Source organism: Rhamphochromis sp. 'chilingali' (assembly GCF_963969265.1).
Source record: "Rhamphochromis sp. 'chilingali' genome assembly, chromosome: 18".
Taxonomy (NCBI): domain Eukaryota; kingdom Metazoa; phylum Chordata; class Actinopteri; order Cichliformes; family Cichlidae; genus Rhamphochromis; species Rhamphochromis sp. 'chilingali'.
Window position 1 is genome coordinate 20,075,833 of NC_137945.1, and position 12,421 is coordinate 20,088,253.

At 40.1% G+C, this 12,421-nt stretch overlaps 1 protein-coding gene across 1 annotated transcript; it reads left to right on the plus strand.

Moving 5' to 3' along the window:
* Positions 1-613: 613 nt before the first annotated feature.
* Positions 614-7,295, plus strand: spag6 (sperm associated antigen 6). The gene is made up of 11 exons (XM_080865308.1): positions 614-1,167; positions 1,263-1,358; positions 2,052-2,218; positions 3,273-3,456; positions 3,628-3,833; positions 5,062-5,235; positions 5,323-5,475; positions 5,602-5,793; positions 6,219-6,335; positions 6,432-6,577; positions 6,788-7,295. The coding sequence occupies exons 1-11, from the start codon at positions 1,143-1,145 to the stop codon at positions 6,849-6,851; spliced, it is 1,524 nt and encodes a 507-aa protein (XP_080721434.1). The 5' UTR covers positions 614-1,142; the 3' UTR covers positions 6,852-7,295.
* The last annotated feature ends 5,126 nt before the right edge of the window (positions 7,296-12,421 follow it).

Below are 12,421 nucleotides of genomic sequence, written 5' to 3' on the forward strand. Positions count from 1 at the left end.
AAAAAAAAAAGAATCATATAAAGGCTCATATAGAAATATGCTCCACTTCCTGCAGCCTTCATATTTTATTTGGGGAAACCTCCCAAGAAAGCGAAGTAAAACGAAATACTTGCGTATTAATATTTACACAGAATGAGGTGTTATCTGGCGCCAAACTTAGTTACAATAGAGCTAAGAAAATTAATAAAAAAGAAAAGATAGTAAAATCGACTTTTCCTTGCATTTAGAAAACAAAATAATAATATGAATCCTATACGTAAAAGTTGCCAATATTTCAAATGTAGTCTAGCAGATGCAGACAGGTTTGCAAACTCCCGCTAACAAGTTTAAAAAGTAAGAAATAAATTGGATCAGCCATTTAACTCCTATAGGCAAACCTTTTTACACTGTCATGAGCGCATAAGCCTTTTTTTTTAAAATAATCATTTATTAATAGACGGAGTTTCCTCTGTCGCCTGATTACATTTATTACTCTTTTCCCCACAGCACTAAAACAAGATATAAAACTGATCGATATTTTAGAGACAACAAAAACAATGACGACTATTCGGCCCATGTCACTTATTAAATTTTAAGTTACCTCATTCATTCATTCATTCATTCATTCATTTATAGCAACGACATTATTTAGAGCGGTCTACATGAGCTCATCCAGGGAGGTTATATGAGGACACATGTAGGGATTAAAAAAAATAAAAGAAACTCATGTTGAGAGCTCACTCATAATGCACGCTGTGTTTTCACTTTCTTCAGTTTTTGCCGCTTTCATTTTTCGTTTTTCTGTTCAATAAATCCCCGCAGAGTGAGACAGCGTCGTGTTTTAGCGGGAACTGAAAACAGCGCAAAGTGAACCTAGGAAGTCCTTAGATCGCTCACTTTGAACACTTTTTCGGAAAACACGAGCCGTGGCGAGCGGACACGAGCGTACCGGGAGTGATTCATCACTCTTTTTTTCCTAGTAGACGATCTTCGACGAGGACATACTGCGTCCCGTCTGTTGCCGTGGCGACCGGTAATCACAACACTACCTGTTGAGGACCAGACCTTGAAAAATAGCACCGTGTTTCGTTGGAAGCAGGAAGATAACGGAGTAAAAAGTGTGAGAGGACGCGGTATCCATCAATACCGCACATTACACCACAATGTCGCAGCGCCACGTCGTTCAAGGTGAACTTCATGAGGTGTAGTGATGAGGCCGAGCGGATATTTCACTCCACTGTTTTCACGTCTTCCGTCTGTTCTACCACTTCTGTTCTCTGCAGTTTTCGAACAATATCAGAAAGCGAGGATGCAGTTTGTGCAAACTGTCGCTGATCTCGCGAACCGGCCACAAAATATAGAACTACTCCAAAATGCAGGTAAGACAGCCGACATCTGCTTCCTTTACTCACTCCTTGCCAGGGTTGGGACAAAAAATCGACTAGAGACCGGCCCACCAGGTGTTATAAGTAAAGCTATAAAGCCTTTGAAAACAAATGCTGTTGTGACAGTGATGTACACTGTCTTGTTGGTATATATGTATGATTTCTATACATTTTACATCAGATGACCACTTTGGTTGAAAGATTCAGATAATTATTTATTAAAAGCTAGACATTTTAAATGAGAATAAGAAAGAAACATATTTTTTTCGTGCCCCCCTTTCCCCGTTAATGTCCTACCTGGCCCACTGGCAAAAGTTACCAGCTGTCAGCTATGTAGAAAATGATCCTGGTGTTGTCTCTCAGAAACAGTTCATAACTTCCCTTCAACTCATTCATGTCACCTAAAAGGTAAACGTGTTTCTCCATCACCTGTTCAGCTCTGATGATTCAGTCAGGACATCTCCTGGTTTCATCATGACCAGCACCTTTACGGCTGTGGCTCCAGCAAACATCAGCTGATACTAGAACGTAATATTAAATAAAATATCAAGCTTAAACGTGCTTCTGTGGTTTAAGCGCAACATCTGCTGGTTTCCTCTTTCTGGGACAAAGTGGGCGATAAACAAACAAGAGCCCAGCCCAGCTGTGCTCCTGCCCCCTCCTCTCCTCACCTCTGTTTTCCTGCAGGTGTGATGTCCCTGCTGCGCCCCTTGATGCTTGATGTTGTCCCCAGTATCCAGCATACGGCAGCTTTGGCTCTGGGCCGCCTGGCAGACAACAGTGAGGACCTCGCAGAGGCTGTGGTGAAGGAAGACATCTTGCCACAGCTGGCCCATTCCCTGGCCTTGCAGAATGTGAGCATCCAATCTTCCTGACAATTTTCTACTTCAGTTTGATTTTCCAGTTTTGATCTGTTTGTGTGTGTGTGTGTGTGTGTGTGTGTGTGTGTGTGTGTGTGTGTGTGTGTGTGTGTGTGTGTGTGTGTGTGTGTGTGTGTGTGTGTGTGTGTGAAAGAGAGAGAGAGAGAGAGAGAGGAAAGAGGCAGTCAGTGGCTGTCACCCTTTAGGACCTCAGGGTCAGCCATTTGAATGTGAGAATGTGTGTTGGGGTAACTTGCCCGCCTGGGGGCTACTTCAAAACCTAAGAGCAAGCAGACCTTTGTTTCCTCTTTCTTTTTGCTGTCAGCCCACTCAGAGGCTCAAAATGCAGTTTTTTTTCTTGTTTTCTTAATATTAAAATTTGTTGTTATTGTATTTGTCAAATAAGACAAAAGTAAAACCAAACACACAAAAAGCCCTCCTCTAAAACAAGTAGAAAATAAGATCACAGTGCTTTGCAGATTTTAAAAGTGGGGTGACAACCCCCAACATACCATCTGTTTACAGAGACCAACCTGGGGCCTCCTTAAAAGCTCAAAAATAAATATCAGAGTGAGATTTCTGTGGTAGCTCACGGAGCAGAAAGAAAATACACGCCTTTTCCAAAATCTCCCAGGATCTAGTGATTTTGTAAGCCACAGCACGGGAATCATGGGAAGGGAATTGCAATGTTTCATCATGGGGTAAAAAGAGATCATTTTAGAAATTTTTTGTATTGATTTGCAGTGATTTCTTTTCCTGTAGGGGAGCAAGTGGACCGAAACCCCACCCGACAGCAAAATACTAATCAGGAAGCCCAACAGAATTAACACATCCCCTCACTGCACTGTGTGGCTGTATATATTATTTTATTTACATACTTTGTAGGAAAGCTTCAGAGCACAGAAGCCATATTTCTGGACATTTTTAGAGAAACCCAAACAGCAAAAATGTAAAATATTTAATATGATTTACGTAAGATGACAGTTTAATTGAAGGGTGCAGTTCATTTTAAAAACTGATGCAGGTGTCTGTGTATGTTTGTGTGCAGAGGTTCTATAAGAAGGCAGCAGCATTTGTTCTGCGTGCAGTAGCCAAACACTCCCCAGAGCTGTCGCAGGCTGTGGTGGCCTGCAGGGGGGTGGACGCTCTGGTTCTGTGCCTGGAGGAGTTTGACCCCGGGGTGAAGGAGGCTGCTGCCTGGGCTTTGGGCAACATTGCACGACACAATGCGGGTTAGGAGGGTACACTCATCAAGAAGCTGATAGAGAATGACTTCATGGAGTGATTTCATAGTTCGAGCATGCAACACTTTATGATTTACTACATTTTTCTAACATCATTCTTTGTTTCACAGTTTTTTGCGTGTGTATGTGTTCACCGCCTTTTCCTCCTCTCCCATGCAGCCTTGTCTCAGTCAGTGGTGGACGCGGGTGCCGTTCCCCTGCTGGTCTTGAGTCTTCTGGAGCCAGAGATGGCCCTCAAACGCATCGCAGCCTCCACTCTCAGTGACATCTCCAAACACACGCCAGAGCTGGCACAGACTGTGGTGGACACTGGAGCCATCGCACACCTGGCACAGATGATCCTCAGCCCAGACACCAAGCTCAAGGTGAGGCCCTAATGACTGTTTCGATGTCTCGTCAGAATAGCCAATGCTTTAGCTCAGGTTAACATGTGTCAAAATGCGAATCAAAGAAACGCCAGCCTTATTTAAATACATTAATTTATTATTTTTACACAGTAATTTATAATCTTTTTAAAGAACTTATTTGGGGTTTTTTTTGTTAAATGTTTAAAAGAAACACAATAAATAAAAAAGTAGTCAAAACATAAAGTGTAAAAGCCTCAGAATATTAATGATTTTTATGCTAAAATATGTCATCTAGACATGGGTACATTAGCAATGTGTACTGTGATTTTCCAACACTTACTACACAATTTATCTAAATTTAAGGTGTACTTTTCAGTACTTAATTAAAATACTTATCCGTCCCTAATTATCTTTAAAATGTAGGAAGAGTAGAATGAGGACCTAACAAGTGGCAGTTTTAAAGAGAACAAATTATATTCTAAATATTTTGGATCACTGAATACTTTTGGAGTATAAAAGTAAGGATTTCCATATTCTACTTTACGTTAATCTTTTTTATGTTATATTTTTGGAATATTTTGGTGTAAATGATAAACAATTATTATTAGGGGTGTGGGTAGTATTATTGAAAAAAAGTATGTATGTTAGTGTGTACTATAAGAATTTTTTTATTTGTACAAAAACACGCAAGGAGTTGTTCTTTTTTTTGTGCTACTTAGCAACTCCATTGATTCACATTTCAAAAAGTCTTATCCTGTCCTGAGATAATTTATTATTTCTGACTTACTAAAATATTCCTGCAGAATTTTATTTTGAAATGTTGGCATGAAAATATCTTTCACCATGAATACTTAACAGGAAACTTTATTCAGTGCAGACCTGTTGAGCACAAATTCTGATTGTACAAAATTCAGTTAAAGCTTATAAATGATCAGCGTTTTAAAATCTGCGAGGCTTAAATATTGAAAAAAAGTCTTGTGTAAAATATGAAAATCATTTTTTTATAAGGACACTTTCTGAAACCAATCACTGTTAAAAAAAATTAACATGCTTAGAATTTGGATAGGTTTTCACTTTCAGACGGAGTTACACATTATGTTCTAATTTCTTGTTAATAAAACAAAATTACCAGAAGAAAAAGATGCTGTAAATTTAAATGGAGAACATGCAGTATTGACTCAATCTCCATTTCAACACTGTAAATGATCTCTGAAAATATTCAGGCATCTTTTTTGTCTCCATCTAGAGGCAGGTGTTCGCTGCCCTCACTCAGATCAGCAAGCACTCCGTGAGCCTGGCAGAGATGGTGATAGAAGCTGAGATCTTCCCCGCAGCCATGTCCTGTCTCAGAGATCCAGATGAGTACGTCAAGAAAAATGTCGTCACCCTAATGAGGGAGGTGGTGAAACACACTCCAGAGGTACGGTGCGCACTCACATTTGCAGGCACAAACGCACACAAAAGAGACGCACAGTCAAGTGCCTGCATGCGTGTTTTGTTTTCCCAGCTGGCCCAGGTGATTGTGAACTGTGGGGGCTTGGAAGCAGTGATTGACTACCTGGGCAATTGCCATGGAAACGTGCGTTTGCCTGGCATTATGATGCTGGGATATGTGGCAGCTCACAGTGAAAGCCTTGCCATGGCTGTCATTGTCTCTAAGGTGGTAATAACTCTTTATGTGACAGCTAATCCAGCCACTGAAGCCAGTGATGTTTCTTCATGCTTGCTATGTAGGTCATGTTAACTGAGGCGGCCCTGTTGTGCTGTGTGCCCTCCTGTCCTGCAGGGGGTGCCCCAGCTGGCCCTATGTCTGTCGGAGGAGTCTGAAGATCACATCAAGGCGGCCACAGTCTGGTCAGTGGGCCAGATAGGGCATCACACCCCTGAGCACGCCAAGGCAGTGACCATAGCTAACCTGCTGCCCAAAATACTGGAGCTTTACATGAACGCCAGCAGCTCTGAGGACCTGCAGACCAAAGTAAGGGTTTCCTCTGAGCATCCAGAGAATCAGCCTTTTTTCTCACAGCACAAAGTCACAAAAGTGTTTGCTTATGATTTTTTATGTTTACATGACTTTTAAACAAACTAATTACAGTCAAAGGCCCTGTTATCAGCGACAGAAGTACACCTTCGGTACACTCTCAGCTGCACTAGGATTAGAATTGAGGAGCCTTTTTTCAGCCATGCAAAGTATCTAAAATCAAAGGTTAGCTAGGAAGTTATTAAAAATAACTATTTATTTGATTGGTTTTGGACATCAGCACCAAGCTGTTCCACTTGGAAGTTACACTTCTGTCCCAGTCTTTGCTGTTTTTAAGGACTCGTTGAGTCTAGTGTCTCTCTCCTATAATGTCTCTGAGTGGGATCAAATGTGAAGGACTTTCTTTTCTTGTGCACTTTTAGAGTAAAAAAGCTCTGAAGAGTGTTCTGCAGAAGTGTACTTACCTGCCAAGTCTGGAGCCCCTCCTCTATGAAGCTCCAAGCAACATCCTTAAACATGTGGTCTGTCAGTTCAGCAAGGTAACTCTACAAGCAGGACCATAATCTGATCAAGTCTTTTTTTATTTGGTGTCATTTAGTTCAAGACTGTTTTTCATGCCAGTCCTTTTCTCAAAGGTGCTGCCTCACGACAGCAAAGCACGGCGCCTCTTTGTGACCAGTGGTGGACTGAAGAAAGTCCAAGAGATCGAGGCTGAGCCCGGGTCTCCCCTCCAGGAATACATCAATGCCATCAACGGCTGTTTCCCTGAGGAGATAGTGAGGTACTGTGTTCCTCCCAGCAGACACGCTCGTGCATGCTGGAGTATACTTTTTGATTTCCGAACCTTGTTATCCACAGCAGATCATCTGACCATATATCATGTTTTTAGAAAAAATGTGACTAAATGAAAAGCTTGAAAATGAACAAAAATGGAGGTTATATTATGGAGATTCTTCAGTGGCATTTACAGTATGTGTCATCTGTGTTTCAGGTACTACTCTCCCGGCTACTCGGAGGCCTTGCTTGAGCGATTAGATGACTACCAGCCGGCCTGACCTTGGCTCACAGCACACATCCGGTGTCCATATTCATGTGAAGATATACTGTGCCTTTGCAAATGTTTTTCTTTTCCTTTTGTTTTTCCCCAAAAGTTTTCATGCCAACTGTTAAATTAAAAGGCCGAATATCCAATAAAAAGACAGCATCCAGGCTAGAATGTTCTCTTTAGATGCTACACCTGCTTCTGCAGTCTAACGGTGCATCCGCAGCCAGCGTGACATTTCATGCAGTTGGAAGTGTTTCTGTTCTGCACAGAGAGGTCAAAGGTCAGGTTCAGTGACACAGCAGCAAGTAGTAGAGATTTAATTAGGCTGTGTGCTCGCTGACACGTGGATCTGACTCAGCCCCCGTCTAAGCTCCTCAGCTCCTGAGACAGAGACATCAAAGTCATACTCTTGGATAGAGACATGTTACAGCGTTATTTCTTTACTTGGCTCATGGCGGGAAACAGATGGCTCTTATATAAAAGCTCGTGTCCATCGGTGCTTGTTATTACGTCACATAATGCAGAAAAGCAACAAAATAAATAAATGCATTAAAAGAAAAGAAAAAAACATGACAATGAATTCACCTGGCGTGTGCTCATCCGCTGCTGAGCTCTGCAGGGCTCAGTCTGCCCCCTGGCGGTTGTGAATATCGCTGCACTTCAGCTGCGCGCGTGTGCGTGCAGCAGCTGCGGCGCACATGGCGAGTCGCTCTTTGTTTATTGTGTGCTGGGTTTCCCGCACTGAAGGGACGGTGCCCCGGCCTCTTACCGCTGCACGGGTCTGGACGCATCACGGCAGCAGCTGCCGACACACTCTCTTATTATAAAAATAAAGACGTGCGCTCGCGACAGGACGCATTTGATCGCCTGTAGCGTCACGTGAATTGTACAGAATGATTGTAGACCAAACGCTGTTCTCTTAGTGCACTGATCGTTTTATATTTCTTGTTTTTAAATTTGTATTTATTTATTTGGGTTTTGAACCACTTGCAGCTCCGTGTGAATAATAAACATGCTGTAGAGGTTACAGGTTAAAGAAGCATGAAGCACGAATTGGAGAAATGTTTGAAAACATAAGCTGCCGTGTTTCTTCCTCATTGGACTCTCGTACTGAAAAGTGTGAAACCTTCATCCAAAGCCACAGGACGACCAGAGGCAAAGTGTTTTAATTTTGTGCGTTCGTTCCCCTTAAACTACTGTACGAAACTAACACGTACAATAATAATAATACTAATAAAAAACAACAACTAAAAAGTTGGATATAGTTATACTGATCCAAAGACTTGTAATACGAGTACATGACGCTGATGGTTCATTAGTGTGTGTGATTGAGATTATATATATATATATATATATATATATATATATATATATATATATATATATATATATATATATATATATATATATATATATCTCCGTATTAATATAGGGTGTTTTAAAGAGAGGCGACATGTTCACCAGGGTTTCCAAACTTAATGATAGTATACCGAGCTTACGATCGAGCTGATGGTGACGAGCTTTTTTCTTTTCTTTTTTTTTTTTTTTTAAATTAAGTATAAAAATAATAAGCTGATGAAAACGACCCGGTACGGGAGAAGCGTTTGTTCACACGGCCGCGAGCCTCTGCTCAAAACTGAAACACACCTGTAGACTGTGTACGCGCATTCATCTTTAACACTTTTTTTTCCTTTTGTTTTTTTTTTTTTTTATATTTCAGTGGAAAACTAACTTTGAAGTGCGCTCTGGTTTACGAGGAAACAAAACTTTTATTGCAAAATCAGCGCAATAATTAGCCAAATGTCACGATTTTAATATATTTAGTCACTGTTAAAATGTCACAGCCTAATACTTTTAATAAGGCTCAGCTCCCTGTTGAATTAGCAGTGCCAAATATTTAAGCAGTTAAGTGGAAAAAGCAGACATGTTGAAACAGCTGCGCAACTTTCAGATGTTTGCGTTGATGTTTTTGCGTGTGTGTGCAGAATTTGGTGAGATCCCTTAAATTCTACTTCAAGTTATAAAATAAATAAATAAAAGCTATTAAAAAATGTTATGCCACTTTATTTATTCTAAATGGAATTTCCATTTTAGAAATAACTAAATTAATCATATTGAAAAAATGAATACAAAAATGAAACAAACAGATATTTTAAGTGTTGTTAACTAATATTAATTATTGGGAACATTTCTCATACAGTAGCTTGAATGGGTTTTTTTGTCCTCTGCACAGTGAGTATTACATTTTGTGGCATATCTTGTGCCATCTTATCCAGACAATCCTGAAGAGTTTAAAAAGAGAGACACAGAAAATAAACAATTCACAGCAGACTTTGAGTTAAGCAGGACCAGTGCTTTAATATGTTTGAGTGCGCTTATGGAATGGAGTGTATTATTATTATTATTATTATTATTATTATTATCATCATCACCATTGTCATCATTAAATGTGAATAACAATAAACATACATCAGTTTTGACCTCTCTGCCACTGAAAGAGGACTCTCGCTGACCAATGTCAGACAGCAATAAAACAAACACGCACTCTCACACATACACACACAGCAACGCTTGAACCAATTCTCATGTCTGAAAGGATTCGCTGCCGTCGTGAAACCAAAACACACCCTGCAGGGGTGGGCTGCTGTTTGACTTGACATCTGCATACTAAATGAATGGACGTGACTGTTTCCGAGGACTTTTAAAAGTTTGCGTTTGTCCACAAAGCTCAAAAAACAAAAACTGGTATCCCACCTCTTTTTTTCCTGGTTTTGCATTTTTAATTCCCTTAAAACTTGATAAACCCTCATGAACGCTGGGTTGTATCCCATAACTTTGGACATGTTCACATATGAGTGCTGCACACCTCACTCCATCTACCACAAAAGGAAAACAAGAACAACAACAAAAAAAAAGTTGAAACAAACAGACAAACACATTATACAACACACAATGTTCTTCAAGCTCATGTGGGGTAGTTCTGCTTGCTGGAAGATGCTTTTGGCAAGTTAACGGTAGCAGCAGGTCGACGGGTGGGTGGCGGATACTGGGAGAAGTTCATTCATTCACAAAAGAAGTCACAAAAAGCAGGGACTATTCATTTCACGGTACAGTTGCAGGGCATGGGTGTTACTGTTTTTAATTTTTGCATCTGGTGAAGTTCACCGTTTCCTTTCCAAAGCTTACACAAGGAGATCTCTGGGGCCCAATCAGCTCCCTCGTTTCCACATGTTCTTTTTCGACACGTCCTATGTACAGTAGGAGCTACGCGACAACAGAAACAAAACAGCCCATTTACAGTGAAACAACACAAAAAGAATATTCACTAATCACTGACACAGGATGAACTATCAGCTGATAACCTCCTTGACAACAAGCAGGTGATCTGAGTTACACGGAAAGAACAGAAGCTGGTTTCACTAATGAATACACTGAAGTGGAATCTGGGAAAAACACTTCAAAAAAAAATCACATCTGGAAATGCACATGTGACTGGTGGGTAAATATACAAAAAAAAGTCACAAAAAAACACACTCCACAATGCACTTCCACACACGCACACTATATTACCTCCTATTTTAATTTTATTTTTTAAATTATAAAGGCAGGACCAGCATGAACCAACAACAGACACAAACAGCATCTCCAGTTTGAGGAGAAGGAAAAGGATGCCTGGGAATGTAAATTTACACAACCAAAACCAACCCACTGTGTTCAAACATTACACAGGTGCTTGCTTTTTTTTCCTCCTTACTTTTTTTTCCTTTTTAAACGTAGGTTAAAAAAACAATTATTGGTTTTATTTAACTGAATTATTGAAAGGTTACAAATCTAAATGCAGATGTTGTGAAAGGTCGGAAATAAAAGTCGAAAACAAAACATCAAAGTAAACACCCTAATATTAAAATAACATTTTACTGTTGTTTAAAAAAAATTACAAAATATAAAATTAAATAATTTGGAATAAAGGCACACATCTTGCACAGTGTATACAATGAAAAAAACAACAGTTATTTAAAGCATGGCAGGGGCTTTTTTTATGCTGGACATCTCACGAATGTGGTAAAAGTGGAGGGAGGGGGAGCACACACAAAGAGAATAGAACAGCCAACAACACAGACAAGGAAGGGGAAAGGAAACGAAGTCCCGTGACATGCATATTTGAGTTAACTGTTTTCCCCCCTAACATCTATAAATTGTATTAAATTCAAGCAGTATCATTCTTCATTTACCACAGCACTATCATTCAATCTGAAGGGTGACTCTCTCTCTCTCTTTTTTTTTTTTAATTTTCCTTTTAAATGCAACCATTTTTCAGGACTAAAATCCAATGTAAAAAAATAACTGTGAATATAATCTATGATATCTAAACAAACATGTTGTGATGGAAGCGTTTTTGCATGGGTTATAACAGCCAAGAAGGACGAGTTTACTTGTTTTAGTTGGTTATCCAGAAGTGATAGACGACGTCACGCGCAAAAACAGCTTTTCTCACTTACATACATGTAAATATTGCATTTCCCTTGTTAAGATCGTTTCAGCTAATTGGGTATTCGTAACATTTGGTTCCTTTCCTCTTGTGCAAAATATACAAAGAAAAAAAAACACAAACTCAGAAACGAAACAAATATTAGCACGTCAATTCATAAATCCACCAAATTCAAATACACGAAATCCACCTTAAAAAACAAACAAACAAAAAAGTCAACAATAATGACATAATGACAACGATGAATAACAGACTCACAGCTGAGGTTAGAGAACGATGCTGTTGGTGTTAATGACTTAACAACACGTATCTTTACATCTACTCCCTCCTCCCCTTTCATCTCCCCCTTTACGACCTTTGAACACTGACACACACACTCCATCTGCCGCCACTGGGTGTGTGCTGGTACGATGCTGGAGGTAAACTGTCTTGTGTTTGCCCTGAACACAATCACACTACCACAACTACCGCCTGGTATCAAAAATCCCACCAATGCAGCACCTGTGGGCTCTTCTTATAGGGTCAGAAAGGCTGGATTAACAGAACTCGCCCACTTTACCTAATATTGCATTGAATTGTTTCCCAACCAATCCCTGTAAGAAGAGCCCACAGGTGACAAATGGAGGAGATGGGATTTGAATCCAAGCTTCTAAGATTAAAATCTAAACAAGTCGAGTTCCTTTTTGTTTGTTTTTTTGTTGTTGTTGCTGCGCGTGTAACAGACTGACAACCTCTTACAACAAATAAAAGTGCAACGTTTTATGATTTGACTCATAAGGTGCTGATGGCAACAGAAAGTTGAGGGCTGTTCATGTTTCAATCTGACACCCTGTACAAAGACACCATAACACGGAGTTGATTCGCTCTTGAGAAGCAACAGCCACATGTGGCTTCTGGGCAATTCTCTGCTGCCATGGAACAGAAAGCGTGACTTGCTAACTATATCGAACATACTGAAAAGTGGACAGCAAACAGAAGCTCCTCTTCTTATCTTACAATCGATGTTCCTCCATTAATAGTTCTTAATCAGAAAGATAGCAAAGTGCAGACACAGAGGTGCAGCTAGTGCTGGAGCTAAAAGCAAGCGTTAA

What these genes read in the sequence shown, in the direction of transcription:
- spag6 (XM_080865308.1), top strand. Translation starts at nt 1,143, where the DNA reads ATGTCGCAGCGCCACGTCGTTCAAG. An exon ending in GCAGCGCCACGTCGTTCAAG is followed by an intron (nt 1,168 to 1,262) that starts GTGAACTTCATG and finishes TGTTCTCTGCAG; the next exon opens with TTTTCGAACAATATCAGAAA. An exon ending in TGGTGAAACACACTCCAGAG is followed by an intron (nt 5,236 to 5,322) that starts GTACGGTGCGCA and finishes TTGTTTTCCCAG; the next exon opens with CTGGCCCAGGTGATTGTGAA.